Source organism: Crocodylus porosus, unplaced genomic scaffold, assembly GCF_001723895.1.
Source record: "Crocodylus porosus isolate Cpor-Errol unplaced genomic scaffold, CroPor_comp1, whole genome shotgun sequence".
NCBI lineage: Eukaryota > Metazoa > Chordata > Crocodylia > Crocodylidae > Crocodylus > Crocodylus porosus.
Window position 1 is genome coordinate 3272457 of NW_017728935.1, and position 18476 is coordinate 3290932.

An 18476-nucleotide genomic window follows, 5' to 3' on the forward strand; every position below is an offset into this window, starting at 1 on the left:
CAGGCTCTTTAGCAGGTGCTGAAAGGGGGCTGGTGAAGACGCAGACCAGGCAGATCTCCAACATCACCGGTGAGCAAGCGAGCACAGGGAACTCTCCGGTTCCCTCCCCCGGACGGCGAGCGCCCTGCCCCATCTGCAACCTACTTCTGTCGTCTTCTCCCCACACCCACCTTTTTCTCCTAAGCTCCAAGGCCTGCACTTGCCTCCCCTTATTCTCAAGCCACGCTGGCTCTCCATCAGTCCCTCCACCCCCCGCAGCTCTGCGGCTCTCGGCAGATCAAACCTCTTGCTCTAATGTCAAGCAGAGCTACAGAACAAGGCAGAGTGGGTTTATGCCTGCCTGGGCGCTGACGGTAAGGGCAAATTGTGCTCCCTGAGATATCCCATCACAGGCTGTTAATACCAGCAGCACTATCAAAGCTGGAAGCCACGTGCCCTGCCTTCCCCTGTTTGCACCTTTGCCCTTTCTTTTCTCTTCGGCCAGTTGCACCCGCTAGGCTCCGATCTCACTCCCTTCTCATTGCTTACAAATAAACACAGGGCCTCAGCCTAGTCAATACTTTGCCGCCTCCAGCGTGCCCCGTAGCTCCCCAGATGGGCTCTCTAGAGATACAGCAATGTTCCCAGCCCTGCCACTGCCTTGCCATGTGACCCTGGGCTAGTCACTTAATCTCTCGGCGCTTCAGTAAATCAGAGCGCTTGATACTGGCAGGACCTGTCAGCTCTTTAGAAGCTCTTCACATGACTGTGCTACGTAAAGGCTCTATATAAAAGGGTTTCAAAGGCCTTTACGAATGTGAATGAATTTAGCTTCACCACCCCCACGCCTGCACCATTTTACATATGCACCAAACCTTGCAGGTAGGGCCTGTTGCTATTTGCTGCCTCCTCACAAGGCAGGTTAAGCACTAGACGGGTTTTACAGCTTGGAAGATGGCAGGATCCTCTGCCAAGGCCATGCAGCGAGCCAGGGGCAGAGAAGGGAATAATGCCTGGGAGTCCTGACTCGCCCGCCTCCTGCTTTAACTTCTAGGTAGCAGGCCTTGTGGCTTCTCCCCCACTTTGTCACATACTGCAAGGCTTGCCCTACCTGCCCCCTGCCCTTTCAGCATGGCATCACTGGCTGTAGGAGGCACTGAGGGGAGGGAAAGGCTGGTTTCCTCTGAAGAAAGCTGCTTTTCCCTCCCTATTATCCCTCCTCCCTAGATACACAACCGTCACATCTTCGCTGCCTGCCACCTCCTAGAGTCTTGCCTTGGTATCCACTGCAGCTGGCACCTGTTCTGCTATCTGCTACCCGCCTCTCCCGCCCGCCCAGGCCCCTGGCCCCTGTCTGAACGAGGGGGGTGGAGCGGGCAGGCTGCTTTGCCGGAGCAACCAGCTGATGTGCTGTTTGCAAAGCAAAATCTCTCCGACACAAATAGACACGCGCACGTACCGCACATCTCAGCCCCGACTCCCACAGCATCCCCTTCAGTGCAGGGGGCGTGGAGGGGAGATAGAGGCCCCCACCACGCCAGAAAGAAATAAAAAAACAAAAAGGAAAAGAAAAGAAAACCCGTCAGTTTCTTCTGATGTCTTTGCTAAAAATCCCAGCTACAAAGAGATCTAATTGCAAATGAACTAATTAAGTAAACCTCTGACGAAGCGTGAAAACAATTTGTTTGACCCTGACGCTAGCAGAGGGCTCTTAGACAGCGGAGTTAATCAGTCAGTGACAGAGCCCACAAACGGTGTCAGCAGGCTGCCGCGCTGCCATCTGCTTCTTTCTCTTCTCTCGTGTGCTCGTGCTCCCTCTCGCTTTTTTTTTCCCTCCAGACAAGGGTGAGCTGCAAACTTTCCTTATTTGTCTTCTCTCTCCCTGCCCCCAGCTCCTGCTCAACTACCATCATTTTTCTTGGTCCCTTCCACTGCCTTCTACCCGAGAACAGACCGTCTCCATCACCCACCTCACTCCTACACATCCCGGGGAGACTCCGGTTTTTTGGGTGGGGGGGGCCCTGACATGGCTATTATGCACCAAAGCCTATGGTGAAGCTGGCTGGCTGGCTCAACTGTGAAAATGCCAACTTCAAGGCAAGGTGGGAGGGAAGGGAACATGATCATACCCATTTTCACAGGGGGAACTTGGGGAGAGAGACTGAGGCTAAGGTTTTCCAGAAGTGGCTAGTGATTCTGGGTGCCTGATTCTTCAGAGACAAGGGAACACTTGTCCGTCCGGAAATCCCCCTCTTTTTCAGGTGTCAAGCTGGATACCCCCAAATCACTAGCCACTGCCGGAAAATGTTAGCCAGAGAATTAACGACACCTGTAGTCTCTGAAGAGACCATGACCTCAGCCTAGGCCAAGAAGTGAGCGGGGAGGAAGATAATGGATTTTCTGACCTAATCTCAGTTGGCTTTACAGCAGCTGCCAACGTCTTTTCTGTCTAACACAGGACTGAGATCCAGCGTGTCAGCAACAGGTAAGGGCTCCTGAGGACAAGGGGACTTGCAAACCGCCAGAGGAGCTGCTTGGACCTGGCTGAGATGCACAAACGCAGCGACAACACGTGAGACGCGCAAGAGGAGGGCGACCTACTTGACAAACTGTCCCAAGTCCTCACAGAGGGTTTCGCAACCAGGCCACTTGCATTCTCCATGTCCGTAGAGAGGGTGCGAGCCAGGGATCTCTTCGTGAGAAGAGCTGCAACGAGAGAGGGTCACGCTGCAGTTTCTCAACATGGCAGACCAGCTTCTAGAAATCCCAGGGGAGTATCTGGGACCAGAGCCCACCCCATGATATTAAGTCATCTCCTGTCTCCTTTCTTGAGGCCCTCCAAGTCCACCATTCAAGGTTTTGAGGTTGGCAGGCACCACCATAGCTCATTTTTCTTGGTGGGTAAGCCGGGAGTCACAGAGGTCGAGTGATTTGCCCAAGACTAGCAGGACTGGAAAGGGAAGCCGGGTGCCCAGAATCCCCCCATGACATAAATCATCCATCTCCTAGCTAACTAGACCTTCTTACACACCTACCTGGCGAAACACAAGAGCAGGCCTGCCGGGTCATACCTGTCCCTCCTCGGTGTGTGCATGGTGCTCTGTCCATTGGGAAGAGAGTGATGGGAAATGGGAGGCGAGACCTTGGCGGCCGAAAACGAGGTAGAATTGGAAGTGTTGGTGGTGAGGTCAAGGCCCTCTTGTTTGATGCTGTCTTCTACAGGCTGGGTAGCGGTGACCTCTTTCCACAGCTGCTGGAGGTCTGAGGGACACACAGCTACATGGAGCAGCGGGTTGGGAGGGGAGAAAGGAAAACAACAGTTGTAGGCACAGAAAGGGGGGACATATTCATTGGGAGAATCCAGGCCACCTGCATCGAGATCTCTCAAACCTTGTGAACGAAATGTGGTTCGCAGCTGAATCGAAGTCTGGCGAAGAGGCTGGCTAGCAAGCCAACCCAGGGCTGGAAAGAGCCCTCTGAGCCTTGGAATCCAGCCCCTGCGATCGCCGGCAATTGTTAACAGAAGGGAACCTCAGCTACAAGAAACATTATCCCAAATACCCAGAACACCCCTTGGGTAAAAGGAGGGGAGAAAAGGGCGCTGCCAATAGCCTGCCACTGCTCACTAATAGGGAGCTAGTTAGTTGAGCACAGTCTTACCCCAGAAGAGGTACCAGAAGTGCTGGCTTCCCCAGCCCGCTGCTTCGTCTTAGGTCCGCATGGGTCTGGTTTGCAAAGGATGCGAAGGAACCCTCTTTCCAGGCCCTGCTCTATGAGGCTCACCCATTCACCCCAAAAGTACCGGGGTCTGATCCCAAACCCCAATGATGCTCTGTGGGCGCTGCCCCGCGTCGCCCAAGCTTCCCCTCCCAGCCGTGGGGCCTGCAAGTTTCCAGAAAGGAGCCGGCTCAGGCCTGGCTCAAAAGGATCCCGACTCTCACAGCCATCTACGAGGCATTTCCCAGCGTACGTCCAAAACCCAGGGGTCCCGGGTGAATGTGGATTTTGTGGAGGAAGCTGCGCCTTGCTCTGGCCTCTGCCCCAACCTGAAAGGACCACCCCTCCCTTGGCACAGAGCTCGTCCAATCGCAGCCATTGCACACGCATCCCGCACACCGGCCTGCTCCCAAGCCCCACTGGAGCTTGTCAGTCAGCGCAGTACCCGCAAACTTGGGACCCGCCTGCAACCTCAACAGCAGCAGGAGCCAATTCCCAGCGGCCTCCTCAACAGCAGCAGACGCAAGCCCTGAACTTATACAGCTAAACTCAGCCGTGTCTTGGCGATTTCAGTGCTACCTGTTTTACGAATCTTTGCCGCCCGTCCCAGAGAGCCCGCGCCCGCAGTTGTGAGCGACACCGAGCAGGGCACCCGAGCGCGCCCAGCCACGGCCAAAATCCCTAGGAGCCGACTCGCCGAGTCCCTCCACCCCCAGCGCCGGCTGCCTCCGAGCTCAGCTATCAGCCTTGCGAGCCTAGGAGAGGGGGAAGGAGGTTTCCCGCGCGCGTTACCTTGCGGAAGGGTCTGCAGGGGGACGGTGCCTTGCCCCGGCTGAAGGCCGACCAGCCCTTGTCGCTGAAGGTTTAACAGGTGCTGCTGCTGCAGCTGCTGCATTTGCAGGAGCTGCTGCTGGAACGCCAGCTGTTTATTCCCTAATGGCTGCTGGGAGACAAAAGGAAAAAATCAAACCACATCCTTTTCCACCGTGCAGCACAGGCCTGGCAGGGAACAAGGTGGCCTGATGCTTGCAGCGGCAGAGAGCCAGAGCCCAGCCTCAGCCCTGCATGCCGGAGCCAGGGACCCTCACGTCCCGGTCTCTGGTCCTCTGTGCCCACTCAGCACGTGGCCCAGACAGACAGAGGCTTTGATCTATCGGAAGAGGAGGAGAAGAAAGAGGAAAAAGGAGGGAGAGGGAGACAGCGAGCGAGAGAAAATGCTGGCTTGGAGCACGGAGAAAAGAGCCGGCTCCATCTGCTAGCTGTGTATTTCCAACAGATCCATGCATCCATGGGGGTAGAGCCGGCTGCAGCTGCCGTACACTGCTATTCTGTACCTCTCTGAGCCTTTCCAAATACTCCCCAGACATAAGGCACTGAGCTTCCTGGAAAGGAGGCAAAGCTCTGATTAACCCTGTATGATACGTGGGGAAGCCAAGCAGGAGTTAAAAAGGGGTGGTTTTGCAAGCTGGAAAGAAGGCTGGGCAACACAGCAGCCCCAATTAGCAGCTAATTATTTACAAGGTATATTCAGTACACCATCACGAGCCCCCTGCCAGGTTGGATAGCAGAGGTGGTTATGGGATAACCGGCTGTGCTGGGCACCATGGGGACACCTCTGGGCACTAGCATAAAACATACCTTGCCCTCAAGACAAATTTCCACATACCCGCAGGGCACATGGGTAGTTTATGCCCCTAGGCAAAATAGTCCTTTATGCTCTCCCAGACTTATTTCCTGCCCTCCTTGTACCTGCTGCTGTGAGGCTGGACGCTTGCTGCTCACAAGTCTAAAGTCTCCTTGAATCCCCGCAACACAGCGGTGTCCTGTGGCAGTCAGTTCCACAGGCCAGTGGTTTGAAATTTGCCACCTTCAGGTCATCGGGTCATAGAGAAGTGGGCCTGGGAGGGACGTCTAGTGGTCACAGCTAGTCCAACCCTAGTCATCCCTGTCCCAACTGTCCCATACAAATCCACTGTCTAACCCCCTAGCAAAACTACAGTCAACCCTGGCCCAAGTCCACACAACACCCTAACCCGCCACAGGTAAAGCAGAGGAACCACAGCTGCCAACGTCCTGCTTCTATCAAAGATTGTCAATATACGTTTAAGAGATCCCAGGTAAATGGCCATGCCCCACGCTACAGAGGAAGGCAACCCCCCCCCCCCAGTCCCTACCAATCTGACCATTTCTTCCTGAATCCAAAGACGGCGTTAGTCTGACCCTGAGCGGAGGGACAAGACCTTCCAGCCAGGAACCTCCAGCTTTGGTCCCAGCAGAAGCACTGGCACAGCCCAGTCGAAACCCCCAGTCTCAGCGGCAGCCAACACCCTATGCCTCCGAGGAAGGTTTACAAACGCTGCTGCGATCAAACCTCCCTATTTTCTTGTGTTACAAAATCGAGAAACCAAAGTTCCTCTTTTTCCAGCTCTGTCCCATTCACTCTGGCTCAGGCGGCAGAGCCCAGAGAACAGCTCGCAACCCACTTAAATTGCATCTGGGGTTGCAGAGTGAAAGATGAGCTGCTCAGCTGTTTGCCGTGGTGGCTTTCACTTCCACGGATGCTGCTTCTCTGATCTGCTGGAGCTCACCGGCCAGCCCGCATAGCTGTTTGCTGCAGCTCTGTGTACACTTGGATACTTTGCAAACCCTCATCTTCTCACAGGGGTGAGGGACCTTACCCTGCGAAGCACCTGGCATCGGCTGTATTGTGGTGGTGCCTGTGAGCCCTGTAATGCCATGTCCTTGGGGCTCTTGGTCTCTAACACAACCCCAAACCTGGGAACGCCACGGTGACGCCACACCAGGGACCTCCCTGACATCTATTTGGCCTGTGTTTGTACAGTGCCTAGCACAGTGGGGCCGGGGTATATGACTGGGGCTCTGGGCTGCTACCAGAAACCGCGCGATTTGCACTGAAAGGGAATCACAGTTCGGAGCCATCGTGGAACAGGCTCATTTCTTCGCCTCGTGCAGTGGATGAGGAGCTGGTTCGTCTGGCAGCTTCCCCACTTCATTTCCAGTATTTGGGTGTGAAACTGGAGAGGGTGGGTGGGGTGTGACAGAGTCCACCCCTGAAAAGACTGGTGATGCACTAAAGACGTACCCTACAAGCTCTAAACATGGACCAGCACCTAGGTGCTGTGCATACAGAGGTGCTAATGTCCTCCCATCTAAGGTGAACCACCCCAAACTTTACTGTGACACTTCAGGACGCAAAGAGAGCCACGTGCCCATTGCTCTCCACCTGCAGGGGCAAAGACTAAGACAGCAAGAGAAAGCAGCAGCACGAGACCTCACAAATGCCACAGCTCCTCCACACGAGACCCCACAAATGCTATGTTTCCTTCATAAGTACTATCCAGGTAAGACGCACCTCCCGCGAGCAGCTGACTACACTCCGAGTGGTAAAACCAGCCCTAAACTTGTTAGGCAGGATACATCTCTGGGGAGGTGGCAAGCACCAGGTGAGAATTACCTGGAGGGGAGAGGTTTGAAGGAGGAGAGGGAAGGGCGACTGCTGGGTGAAGGGAAGAGAGGGAGCCGTCTGTACCTGCCTGTTCCCATCATGGACGTGGGGTATGGCTTCATACCTTAACCCTTTGAGTCCTCCAGCCCATGAGGGCATCGGCTAGGACTCGCTGTCACCAACAATCTGGCAGACAGGCCAATATCAGGCATTAAAGGGGCATCTGTACTGAGGGCAGAGGTAGAAGTGGGTCAGAGGAGGTGCAACTGCTGCAAGAGGAGCCGTCTCTCATGAGACAGGTGTCGACCTGAGCAAGCCATGAGACAGGGCACTCTTGGAGCAGGAAAAACCCTGCAGTCCTGGTCTTGCTGCATGGATCGCTCAAATTCATGTTCAAGTGCTGGCCCTCACCTAAGACCCATCCACGCCCAGAGCCTCTTGCTAGAGCAAGGTGCTGCTTTTCAGTGCAATTAGCTGGCCTGAGGCAATGGCTCTCTAGGGCCAGCATGCTGACATAGGTTGCCAGCTCTCTGGGAGCAAGGGACATCTATTTGGCCTGTGTTTGTACAGTGCCTAGCACAGTGGGGCCGGGGTATATGACTGGGGCTCTGGGCTGCTACCAGAAACCGTGCGATTTGCACTGAAAGGGAATCACAGTTCGGAGCCATCGTGGAACAGGCTCACTTCTTCGCCTCGTGCAGTGGATGAGGAGCTGGTTCGGATACGGGCCTCGGCTGCGCTCACCTGCTGGCAGAGCTTCCGGTGGGAGACAACAGCCATCATCACCAAGCTCTTTCGGTGTCCCCGCACGGTCCCACTCAGCAACTGTGCTGCCGGAGCCCGAGTGCCCCCGGGAAGGCACCCACCTCCTGCTGAAAGGACCACAGCAGCCGGGAGATGGCACATGGACATCTGCACGTCTTTTGCTGGTGGGAAGGCAGGTTCTAGGCTGAAGACCCAACCTCAGCCCCCTCCCACTGAGCCTCCGATCGCTGCAGGGAGATGCCCAAAGGAATCGTCTCCAGGGGCTTATCCGGCCTGGCTTCGCTCCAGACTTGGGACAGCCAGGACTTAATAACAAAGGCACGGGCAAAGGTCACGACTTTTTGGCATCTTTTAACGCTTTGGAGCCAGGCGGAGAAGGCACATCAGAGGGTCTGCTCACATCGCGGCAAGACCAGCAGTACGGACAGACAAGGAGGGCTCCTCACCCTGGGACCAGACGACAGTGTTTAAAGGCCACAGGTCCTCAATGCAGGTAACAGACTCGAGAAGAGGGAGCCCCTGAAAGCCAGAATAGAGGCAAAGGGTCTCCTGAGAGCAGCTACCCCTGGTTTCCAAGCCCTCTGCATGGAAAGGGCTTCATGAAGGTGTGGGGCATGGGTAAGGGCAGAGAGGTGGGGAGCCAGACCCTGGCCTATGTTAAACGCCGCAGCGAGGGCTCGTTTCCTTCCCTGCCCTGCTCCGTTCCCACCCTCCCCACAGGTGAGTGCAGGTTTCTGCCTGTTCCATCAGGCCGGCCGAACACTGCCTCATTCACTCAACTTCCCGGCTGTAACGCAGAAGGAAATTGGGAGCAGATTCAGTCATTAGGGTCCCCAGGGCAAGTTGCTTTCACCTCGTAACTCAACAGGGCTCTTTATCTTCCCCATCTACCTGCTCCAGGGTCGGAGGGGACCTTGGCGGTGGCGGTGGCAATGGCAGCTGCTGCTGCATGTCTCAGGGGATCTACTGTGCAGGCAGGATGGAGAGCGTGAGCAAGAGGGCCAAGGCCATGCATTGGCAGGGGAGACCCCCTCAATCTAAAAGCCCGCCCCTATGGCACCCATCCTCAGAGGATCTCACAGTGCTGCACACCCTGCGCCCCTCCACGAGCCAGCAAAGGATCATGCCCCTGTACAGGCTGCAGCATGGAGATGCACCAGGCTCAGGGTCACACGGCCCAGCAGTGCAGCTGAGAAAAACCCAGGGGTGCCTACTCTAACCTCTATCTCCTGCGCCCAGCCGTCTCCTGGAGTTGACTGCACGGAAGCCAGGGGTCCTGACCCCCAGCCTGTTAGAGCCACCGGGCACCACCGCCTCCAGGAGCTGGTTATAGACCCGCAGCCCTCTGCTCCATCATTTACCAGGTGGGTGAAATGATGCACATCTGCTCCTTGGAAGATCAGAGGCCGAGTCCATTTCCCCTGCCATTCAGCACAGCTTCACATCTGAATCCTGACCCCAAATCTCCTCCAAATCCGATTCATACAAGAGCGGCAGAGTCTGGGGCCAAAAAAATCCACCAGGAATCTGACTGGCTTCAATTCAATTAAAGGGGAATAGCCTTACAGGGCTGTAGGCCAAAGCCGGGCTCAGGCTTCCCTAAAAATGCTTGGTGAGCCTCAGCTGTTCTCGAAGTTTGCAGTGCCCCCTCCAGCACCCTGGCACCACGTCTGGCACGACGAATATGGGAGAACCGCAAGTCTCGTACACAGTATCGCTCCCGCAAAGACATCGAGCGTGCCCAGCTATCCCCCCATCCACCCTGCACCCCCACCGCCACATCCCCCCAGCTCGACGCACGGGGGGCAGCCGGGGAGCTCGACTCCGGCGTTGCCTTCCAGCTTCTGCCTCCCCCACGCCCTTCCCCTCCTCCCCTGCCGCTGCCACAGTCTGTGGGTTTCTCTGGACGCTTTCACTTTCAGAGGTCATCCGCCGCCTGCTTTTGATAGAACCAATGAAGTATGAAGCTTATCTGCCCACAGATAAAAATCTTAAACACAAAGAAAGTAATTACTGATCCTCACTCTGCCAGTCACCAGCACCCATCGGGGTGCTCCCTTCTCCCTCGCCTGGGGTCAGGGGAGGGAGTGGATGGGGATGAAAGATGGGTCCCAATTAGGGAACCCTCCGGGGACCTGTCCCCCCCCGCACACACGCACGCCTTTGATCCGCGCTCTCCTCCCCAGCAAAGGGGGCCGAGTTCCTTAACACATTTTGTCTGCGCTCTGTTTACATTAGACGCAGCTGAGTGGGTGCAGCTACTGGGGTAACAGGCGCCGTCACTTTGATTTATGAGCACATCAAGAGGAGTTTCGGCGTGACACTCTGGACTGACAGGAGCACTTCATTAATCTGACGCCTAGGTTACTCGCCAGCCAATCCTCGCCGGCTGCCCCCCCGCCTGCTCCCGCCAGGCTCTGCAGTATCAGCCGGTACGTGGGGGCCACGGCTGGCGTGGAGACGCTGCTCCAAAAAAGGAATCCCCTTCTCCCTCCCCGGGTCTTTGGGAGCACGACACGGGCGGGCGCGTAACGATGAGGCGTGCTCGCTCTACTTGAACCCACGCTCCGCTCCGAGCAGCTTTGCTTAAAAGGCATCGGAGGGAACATTTTGCCTGCCCCGGCATCGCATCCGCTCGGCCCGCCCCGGCGGCGAGGCAGGGGTGCGTGCCAAAGACGCCTGGGACGGAAATAAAGTTACTTGGTTCGAGGTTTGCGGAGAGGGGCAGCGTTAGCGAAACCCATCTCGGCCACCTTTCAGGGCGGTCGGTGGAAAATCCAGCATCACCGGACAGGAGGGTCATCCCATTGTTTACTCCAATACGCGCACACACACACACACAGGCCGCGTTTTTTATGCGCGCGCTTGCACCTCGGTGGCACAAAACAAGGAAGTTGAGACAGAGGCCTCGGCTTTGTTCAGAGAACCAACTCCCAGGGTCCCCTCACCTCTCTCTCTCACCGTGAGCGACCTCTGGAAGAGAGAGATAAATCTGTGGCACTGCACAGCATCCTCTTGGACAGGATACGGGGCTCCACAGCTTTCCCACACTCTTCCATCCTCCTCTTTTCTCCTGTTCCTGTTCTTCCCGCGGTCCCCGGGGGAGTTTCAGCTGTGCCCTGCTTTCGCTGATCCACCTGGAGAGATCTGAAACTCTCCAACATGAGAAGTTGCTACCGGTTCTGAACCTCACCGTACAGCACGACGACACGGGCGGAAAGAAAATCCCACCTGCTGATCCCCCCCCAGCACTCGGCGAGTCTCTGACTGACAATTGCATCGTGTCTGCCCTTGAAATCAGCAGAAGGGAGCTACTCCGCTTGGTTTTCAAATGGCGCAGTGCCTGGTAATTGCATCCTACCATGACTGCCATTACAGATCGGGGCTCGCCAATAGCTCCCGCGCAGGGGTATTCGGGAGACTGTAGTCATTCCCTATTCCTTTTGAGAAATAATGGTATCACAGTTACCAGCAAACACTTACTATTGGCAAACACTAACTTATTAATAGCAACCTCTGTCATTCACTCGGTGAAATCCACCCCTATTCATAGGGCCGGCGCGAGGCCTACGCGCTACTTAAGCTCCATGCTAACAGGTGCCTGCAGCTTTCGCTTGCAAGCTAGCCTCACGCTGACCTCTGGATAGGTGGTGTATTTGGAGCAAAACAGGCACCAGAGCTCGTTTCCAAGAAGCAATCGTTAGGGCCAAGACAACTTTGCAGCATACCCAACACAAATCTATTTTCCCCCTGAATTCAAATTACCAGCTCATTTGTTTCTAGTGGTCATTCAGGGCAGTGGCTCCTGCCTTTGCCAAGGCTGCAGCATCTCTTCCCATACCAAGAGCACCCTCGCTCTTTGCTGGGACCCTCTTCCCCTTCAATAAAAGCAGGGTGATCCCAACTTGTTGGATGTCGCGCATGACCCCCACGGAGGGAATCCACTCGCCCGACACAAAGCCCTATTGATCAGGTGATGTGCTCTTCTTCGGGTCGGACAGAACCACGCGTAGGTTGAAAACTGGCAGGAAGTTCATGAACAGCGTTTTTGATCCTCTTCTTCAGAAAGGTCCGTGTTAAACAAAAAGAAACTCGGAGATTTGGTGGGGGGGGGGGGGAGTTTTTCTTAAAAGACTGGCAATGCTGTGGTCCTGCAGGGAAGGACCTGGGGGTTACAGTGGACTGTAAGCTGAATGCGAGCCAACTATGTGCTCTTGCTGCAACCTCCCCACCCCGTGGGAATGAAGACAGATAGCACCTTTCTCCCTACACAAAAAAGCAGCCATTGTTCCCAGTTCACGCTGGGAAGGGAGACAAGCCACGGAGGTGTTTTGTCTAACAGTGTCCAGCAGGCTGTGCTGGGGATAGGACCCAGGTGCTTTAGCCACTGGACCACACTGCATCCCACCGGACCACATGACAGCATAGTCCATTAGAGGTCGCGGAGCAAAGGTTAGGGCAAATTTCTCTCCTCTAGACAAGCTTTAACAAGGCTGGCAGCTAAAACCCTTTCAGGAAACACTCCACAGCCTGAGAAGAGCAAGAAAGTGAGCCGAAAATGTGTATCCTGATGGAGCTGGCACCACAGGCGGAAGGACAAAATAATGCAGAGCGAAAATCCTGACCCTACTTATACCCCCATCATGTACTGTGGCTCTTTCAGACTGGCCTACACCACTCGATAGCAGAAGACGACAGATGGAGGCACCATCACAAGCCCTGGATGAAATTTCAAGAGATTCAGAAATGTGTTCCCCAAACTCTGGACTCGGCTAATGTTAACTTGCAAAGCTGGGCTGGGGATGCGCGGACAACGGATTTCCCGTCCCATTTCCCTTTCTGCCTCCAGCTCAGCCAGAAATACTGCAAGAACCTAACAACACTACTACAGTCTCACTAAGCTTGTGCTTGGGCACCATCATCCCTAAAGGCCATGTTGCCAAGCCAGTTTTTCACAGCACCATTCATCCAGGTTTTCCCCTAACCACGCTCCTCTTCTCCTTTGGGCATACTGCTGCAAACATGACCATTCTGCAGGGTGGACACAGGCCAAGAGTCCCCCTCCTATGTGCCCTGGGTCAATTTGATGTGGTGTCTCTCCAATGAACAACATTTCAGCCTTTCCCTCCTGCTTTGTTCTTTCAATTCTCTCTCTTGGGCTAACATTAAATGGGAGAAATGCCTTCTTGGGGGTGGAGGAAGGGGTTTTCCTGTCCTCTTCCTGTGGACAAGGACAAAGGTGGAGACAGCACTGGTAGTATTTGCACGCCTTCCACTAGTGCGAGTGCACACGTGCAGTCTGTGGCTAGCAGCCAAAGGCGGTGAGGACTCCTCAGGGCATGGAAACCCATTTTGCCAAGAATCCACCTGGCGCAAAAGCCTCCCAACAGGGCATTAACTGTGGGATGGAGAACACCGGGCAGTACCAAGCTCCACGCAGGGAGTGATACTGCCACCCTACACAGAGCTCCTGCTCTCACACCCCATCACTTCCTGAGCCCCCGTCTACTTCAAAGCTGTCCGTGCAGCAATGCCACACTGCAAACCGTACAATGGACTGCATCAGATCTCATGACACGTAACCACCAGAGAAGGAATCATCAGTGCCTTGTGCCCAGCTGTCCCCACACATCCCCACAGTAGCCCACTTCACCCCACAGCCACATGCCCCCCGCACCCCACTCCCTCCCTGCCAGTCTGCTGTCCCACATGCTAGGATTTATGCACAAACTCCCTTTTACTTGCACTGGATCCTTTTCATGCCTATGAGCCCATCCAGAGGAGCTCACCTCTTTGGGTTGCTGCTTTCCGGCTTGCTGCTGCGTCAGTAGCTGCAGGTGAAGCTGCTCCTGTTGCTTCTTATAGTACTCCTGCAACTGGAGAGAGGCAGAGCAGAAATCAGCACAGCACAGCACAGGACAGGCTGCTGGAAGATCCTGCCCATTTCCAGCTCCCTTGAGTTTGATGCTGTGCCAAGCACAGGCAGATCTCATGATTTTATTGCAAATCTCATGGTATGTGCTGCCCCAGCTCCCAGAGTGATGTGATCACATGAGGCTCTCAGCTCTCCTCTAATGGCAAAACAGGCCTCCGAGCAGTCACGGCTGCAGGCGACTTGGGTGCACTCGACGAGCCTTTGAAACCCCCAAACAAAACAACCCCTTGCTGCTTTTTCTTTTTTTTAAAACACCCTGAATTTTAAGTGGGAATGAGTGACGGTGCCACCATCACCACGGCAGCACAACAGACAGGATCCTCACCTTTAATCCTTCGCTGCATCTAGCTGGCTTGCACTGGAGGGGGGGAAAAAGCCACCAGGTACAGCCCTAGTACTGTGAAGGCCCTTACCAAATTGCAAGGTAAAACCAAGACCCCAAGGTGCTGATTCTTTGATCGCTCCCCCTTCACGAGCATCTCTCCCTGAAGCTTTCAAAGCTTCTTTATGCATACTAATTAAGCCTTGTATAATATTAATCATCATTTGTGTCAGGGTGGAGCCTAGAAGCCTCAGTCAGGGGAAGGTTGCAGTGCGCTAGGTGCTGTACACACAGATAGCACGTTATCTTTGTTTTCAAGTGGGGAGTGAGACATGAGGAAGTTGTATCATTCAAGTGCTCACAGCGGGTTAATGGCACGGGAAGGAAGAAAACCCCCCATGGCCTGACTCCCAGCTCCATGCTCTATGCAGCAGAGAAGGCTCCTCTGCTTTCCAAGGGCTGAGGTCTAGAGTCCAAGAGAAGTACAGCGAGACAGCTGAGACGTGTTCCCAGAACATGGCACCTTCAGCGAAGGGTCCCAGTGACCGAGTTTCAGCAGAAGACAGCTCAGACACTAGGGATGCCGGGAAGGGGGCAGGGGCCGACCTCTCCCTACTTCCTCCGGCTGGAACGAGCCTCGGGAACCCATTCCTAGCCGATGCAAGTCACAGGTACGCCGTGCACGGCCTTCCTGCCCCAAATTAGACTGGCTGCTATGACAAAGGAGCAAACTGTGGCTGTGGCAGGACACCAAGAGTCAGGACTCCTCTCTTCCATCCCCAGCTCTGCCAATGCTTAGTGAGATAGGGGGCCAGACACGTCCTCCTGGCACCTCAGTTTCCCCATCTGTAAAATGGAGGACAATAATAATTTGTTGCACAGGGAAACTTTACTTAATGCTTGTTACCGAGCTCCTTGAATAAAAAAGGGAACGCTTTGGATTCTGAAGCAAGGGTTAATTCCAAGTTTCAGGCCTACCCCGCCGTAAACAAATTAACACTTACGGACTGATTTATTCTCCATAAAAGAGCAGCCCGGAGCCTGGCAGAGGTCAACAAAAGCCTCCAAAAACCCAGGACAATTCTGGCTTCTGCGGAACGCCCCTTTGGAGGCCGGGAAACCTTTATCAGCTCCGGGGCTGACGGCGCTGACAGCAGCAACTTGCCTTTTTTCTGTCGGCAGAACAGGTTTGGAAAGGCTGCGTGTTTACCCGAAAGCCAATCAAAAGCAGGGCTCTGTAACTTGGTTGAGCGCGGTTCTGAGAACATTGGGTCAAGAGGTGAGAGGTGTGATGTTTGGTTTTCTCCTGGTGGAGAATGCGAGCTATTCCGGCCTGGCCTGTTTAATTTGCCGTCCAACATGTTTCTTCATCCGGCTCCAAAGAGGCTCTGAGAAAGACCCCACCCAAGCTGGTGTTTACCCTTTGTTCTTTCCCCGGGGCCAACCTTGACTCCTTATCAGCGTGTTTGGAGTAAACAGGTACTATGGCAGGAGGAAGGGTGCGGAGGATGCTTGGGGGATGTTGCATTCCCTCTCTCTCCTTCCCTCCCTCCCTGGGGGAGGAGGAGGTGTTTACCCAAGCAGTTGTGTTTTGTTTGGGAGTTTGGTTTGTTTTTTTCCCTTTTCCTCCACCCTTTTTTCCACTCCTTTTACAAGGACCCAGCCCTCTGGCAAGCAGAGTGAAGCCGAGCCGAGCTGTGCTACTAAGTCTACATCTGCCCCAAGCTCAGGGAGGAGGTTTGAGCTTGGGGACCGTTAGACAAGGGCTAGCCACAATGCTCAGCCCCGGATCCAAATGTTCCCAGCCGCAGGGGTTTGGCCTGGGCCTCTCTCCGCTGAAAACCAAGTCCTGAATTGGCTTGTGTGTAGGCCGCGTTTTATGGGCATGGACCCTGACTCACTGCAGCAGAATCCAGCCTCGCTGGGATTATTTATAAACACCATTCTTCCCATTCCATGCTACCGACGTGGTGGGAATCCCCAGCACTGGGGGAACAAGCAATGCTGGGGCTGGAGACAGCCATCGCAGAGGAAAAGGCCTAGACTGCTTGCCTGATTGACCCAGAGAGGCCCCGGATCCTGCACGGGGACAGGGAAGGACCTGGAGGGTGGGTCACATCAGCCTTGGCGATGCCCAGGCGGCAAAGGACCGCTCCAGCTGTTCCCAAAGCTGGAACCTAGCTCATGGTGGCACCGAAGGGTGGGTGAGGCTGAGGCCGCCTTACCTGTTGCAGCATTATCGCTTGCTGCTGCTGAAGGAGAGCCTGGAGCTGGGGGGGAGAGAGGATCTGCTGCATCTGCTGCGGAGTGATCATCTGAGGCGACATCATAGCCACAGACACAGGGACCTGCAGGGACAGAGAACGGGCGTCAACGGGAGCGCTGCACAGAGGTGGCAGCTGGAGGGGTCCTTTGGGGTCCTGGTGACTGCTGCCTTGTTCTGGTGGCCAGGCAGGTTCCTCAGCATCAGCTCCTTAACAAGCCCCCACGTGGCAGGACAAAGCCTGCATCTGAGGCAGGAAGGCCCGAAACACCTTGGTGGTGAATCAGACAAGGTGCTCCTGAACGACACCTGGCACACCCCGCTCCACAGTCCTCCACTCGATCGGCACCCCGGCCCCCCAGCTCGCTGCCCCTCGTCACCTCCTCCATCCCATCGGCCCGTTTCAAAACCAAAGCAGAGGAGCGAATGCCATCTATGATGCACAAGCGTGGCAACAGCTGCTGCCAGTACCTGGGTCACCTCTGGGAGAGGACCTAGTTGCACATGGATGGGATGCATCATCAAGTGAAGATCAATCCTCTCCTCGCTGGAGAGGGAAGGGCTGGCGGGAGGTCTCAGGCACTTGGGCTGCAGCACCTCCCTTCTCTGGGAACTCCAGACTGACACCCCCAGGAGACTCAACTCTCTAGGGACACATTTTCAAGCTCTTCTCTGCAACCACGAGACCCAGAAACAGACTTCTCTCTTAATGAATTCCCCCGGAAGCGCAGGCCACTGCAGGAACTGAGGCGTTAAGGGTTGGGGGGAACCCCACCAAACATCACAAGCCTCAAGATAGCATCGCAAGCGCTGACAACATCGCCCAGGGGTTCGATTTTCAGAGGTGCTGCCTGCCCAGAACTCCAGTATTTAAAAAAAAAAAAAAAAAAAAAAAAAAATCAATGGAAATTAATGCTCTGTACCTTTGAGAGATAGCCCTGCAGCTCCTGCCTGCTTTGCACAGCCTAGCAAAACTAGCAGAGCTTTTGTAGAGCCAAGCACTTGAATCCAAGCTCTGTTTTACCTGCAACCCAGAAGCCAGGCGGAGCGGTGGAAGGGAGACGGAGGGACCTGGGGTCAGATAAACAGGGCACAGACACCGGGGTTTTGCCCACTGCTGGAAGCCCCGCGGTGCTTCCCGTCGTGAGGATTTACTCTGCCCCCTATAACCGCTCCGCCCAGGGTGGTGCAGCCTGACTCAGCCTGCGAGTGACTGCTCGGCAATAGCCAGGACAGTTGCTCGTGCAGCGGTGTACACTTTGGGAAGAGCCTGGCACAGGAGCAGTTCTGATCCGGAGAGATGCGGAGCGCCTTCCAGGAGGCGTGAGCAAGCTCCAGGATGGAGGAAATCATAGGTGCTCAGCTCAGGGCACGCTGCCTCTTTCCCAGGTAAACTGAAGCACCCAGACCTAATCCCCTGCAGAGCCTTTATGTCGTCAACCCACCTGAGCTTGCGGGAAAGGACAGAGCGGCTCAGGACAGTCCGCTTCCCCACTTCCAGCTCTCTCAATAGCAGTAGGGCAAGTTCAATGCCAGAAGAGAGCCAGCCTTCCTCCCTCCTCCTTTGTGCAACTAGGACAAACGCACCTACGAGCTTTCAGCCCCAGAAGGAAAGAGAGGGGAGGAATTTGGGTCTGTTAATCCAATGACACTGCTCCCACCTTCAATACTGGCTCCAGTAGTGGCACTAAAACCTATGCTGCAAGCAGGTGGGGACCAAGTGCTCCCATCACTACGGGAGTGGGAGAAAGGAGGGGTGAGCAGTGACCCCAGGCCAGCAGAAGTTATTGCAAGTGATAGAGAGAGGAGAATGAGAAAGGGCAAAGGACTGAGCTTCCAGGCTCTCCACGGGGCAGCTGCCCCCCACTAAAGGCACAAAGAGATGGGAGTTTTGAAAGTCTCAGAGGCCTCCAGAGCTACTGAAATAAAGCAGCTGTGCTTCCCCAAGTGATTAACACAGGGTCCCTGGGAGGGGGTCAGAAGTTGCCGGAGATCTTCAGTGAATGTACACACATATACAAACCGCTGG

At 55.1% G+C, this 18476-nt stretch overlaps 1 protein-coding gene across 6 annotated transcripts in view; it reads right to left on the reverse strand.

Annotated features, from left to right (window-relative positions):
• FOXP4 (forkhead box P4) overlaps positions 1 to 18476 on the reverse strand; it is a 122873-nt gene that overhangs the window by 33638 nt on the left and 70759 nt on the right. For 4 of the 6 annotated variants that reach the window (XM_019546665.1, XM_019546666.1, XM_019546669.1 and 1 more), the window contains exons 4-8: positions 16410 to 16532; positions 13717 to 13803; positions 4489 to 4639; positions 3051 to 3255; positions 2581 to 2685 (exon numbers count right to left, since the gene is read on the reverse strand). In XM_019546665.1, coding sequence (XP_019402210.1) covers positions 2581 to 2685; positions 3051 to 3255; positions 4489 to 4639; positions 13717 to 13803; positions 16410 to 16532 — 671 coding nt within the window. The remainder of the gene's footprint in view (positions 1 to 2580; positions 2686 to 3050; positions 3256 to 4488; positions 4640 to 13716; positions 13804 to 16409; positions 16533 to 18476) is intronic. The other 2 variants (XM_019546671.1, XM_019546668.1) reach the window with 1 other exon arrangement.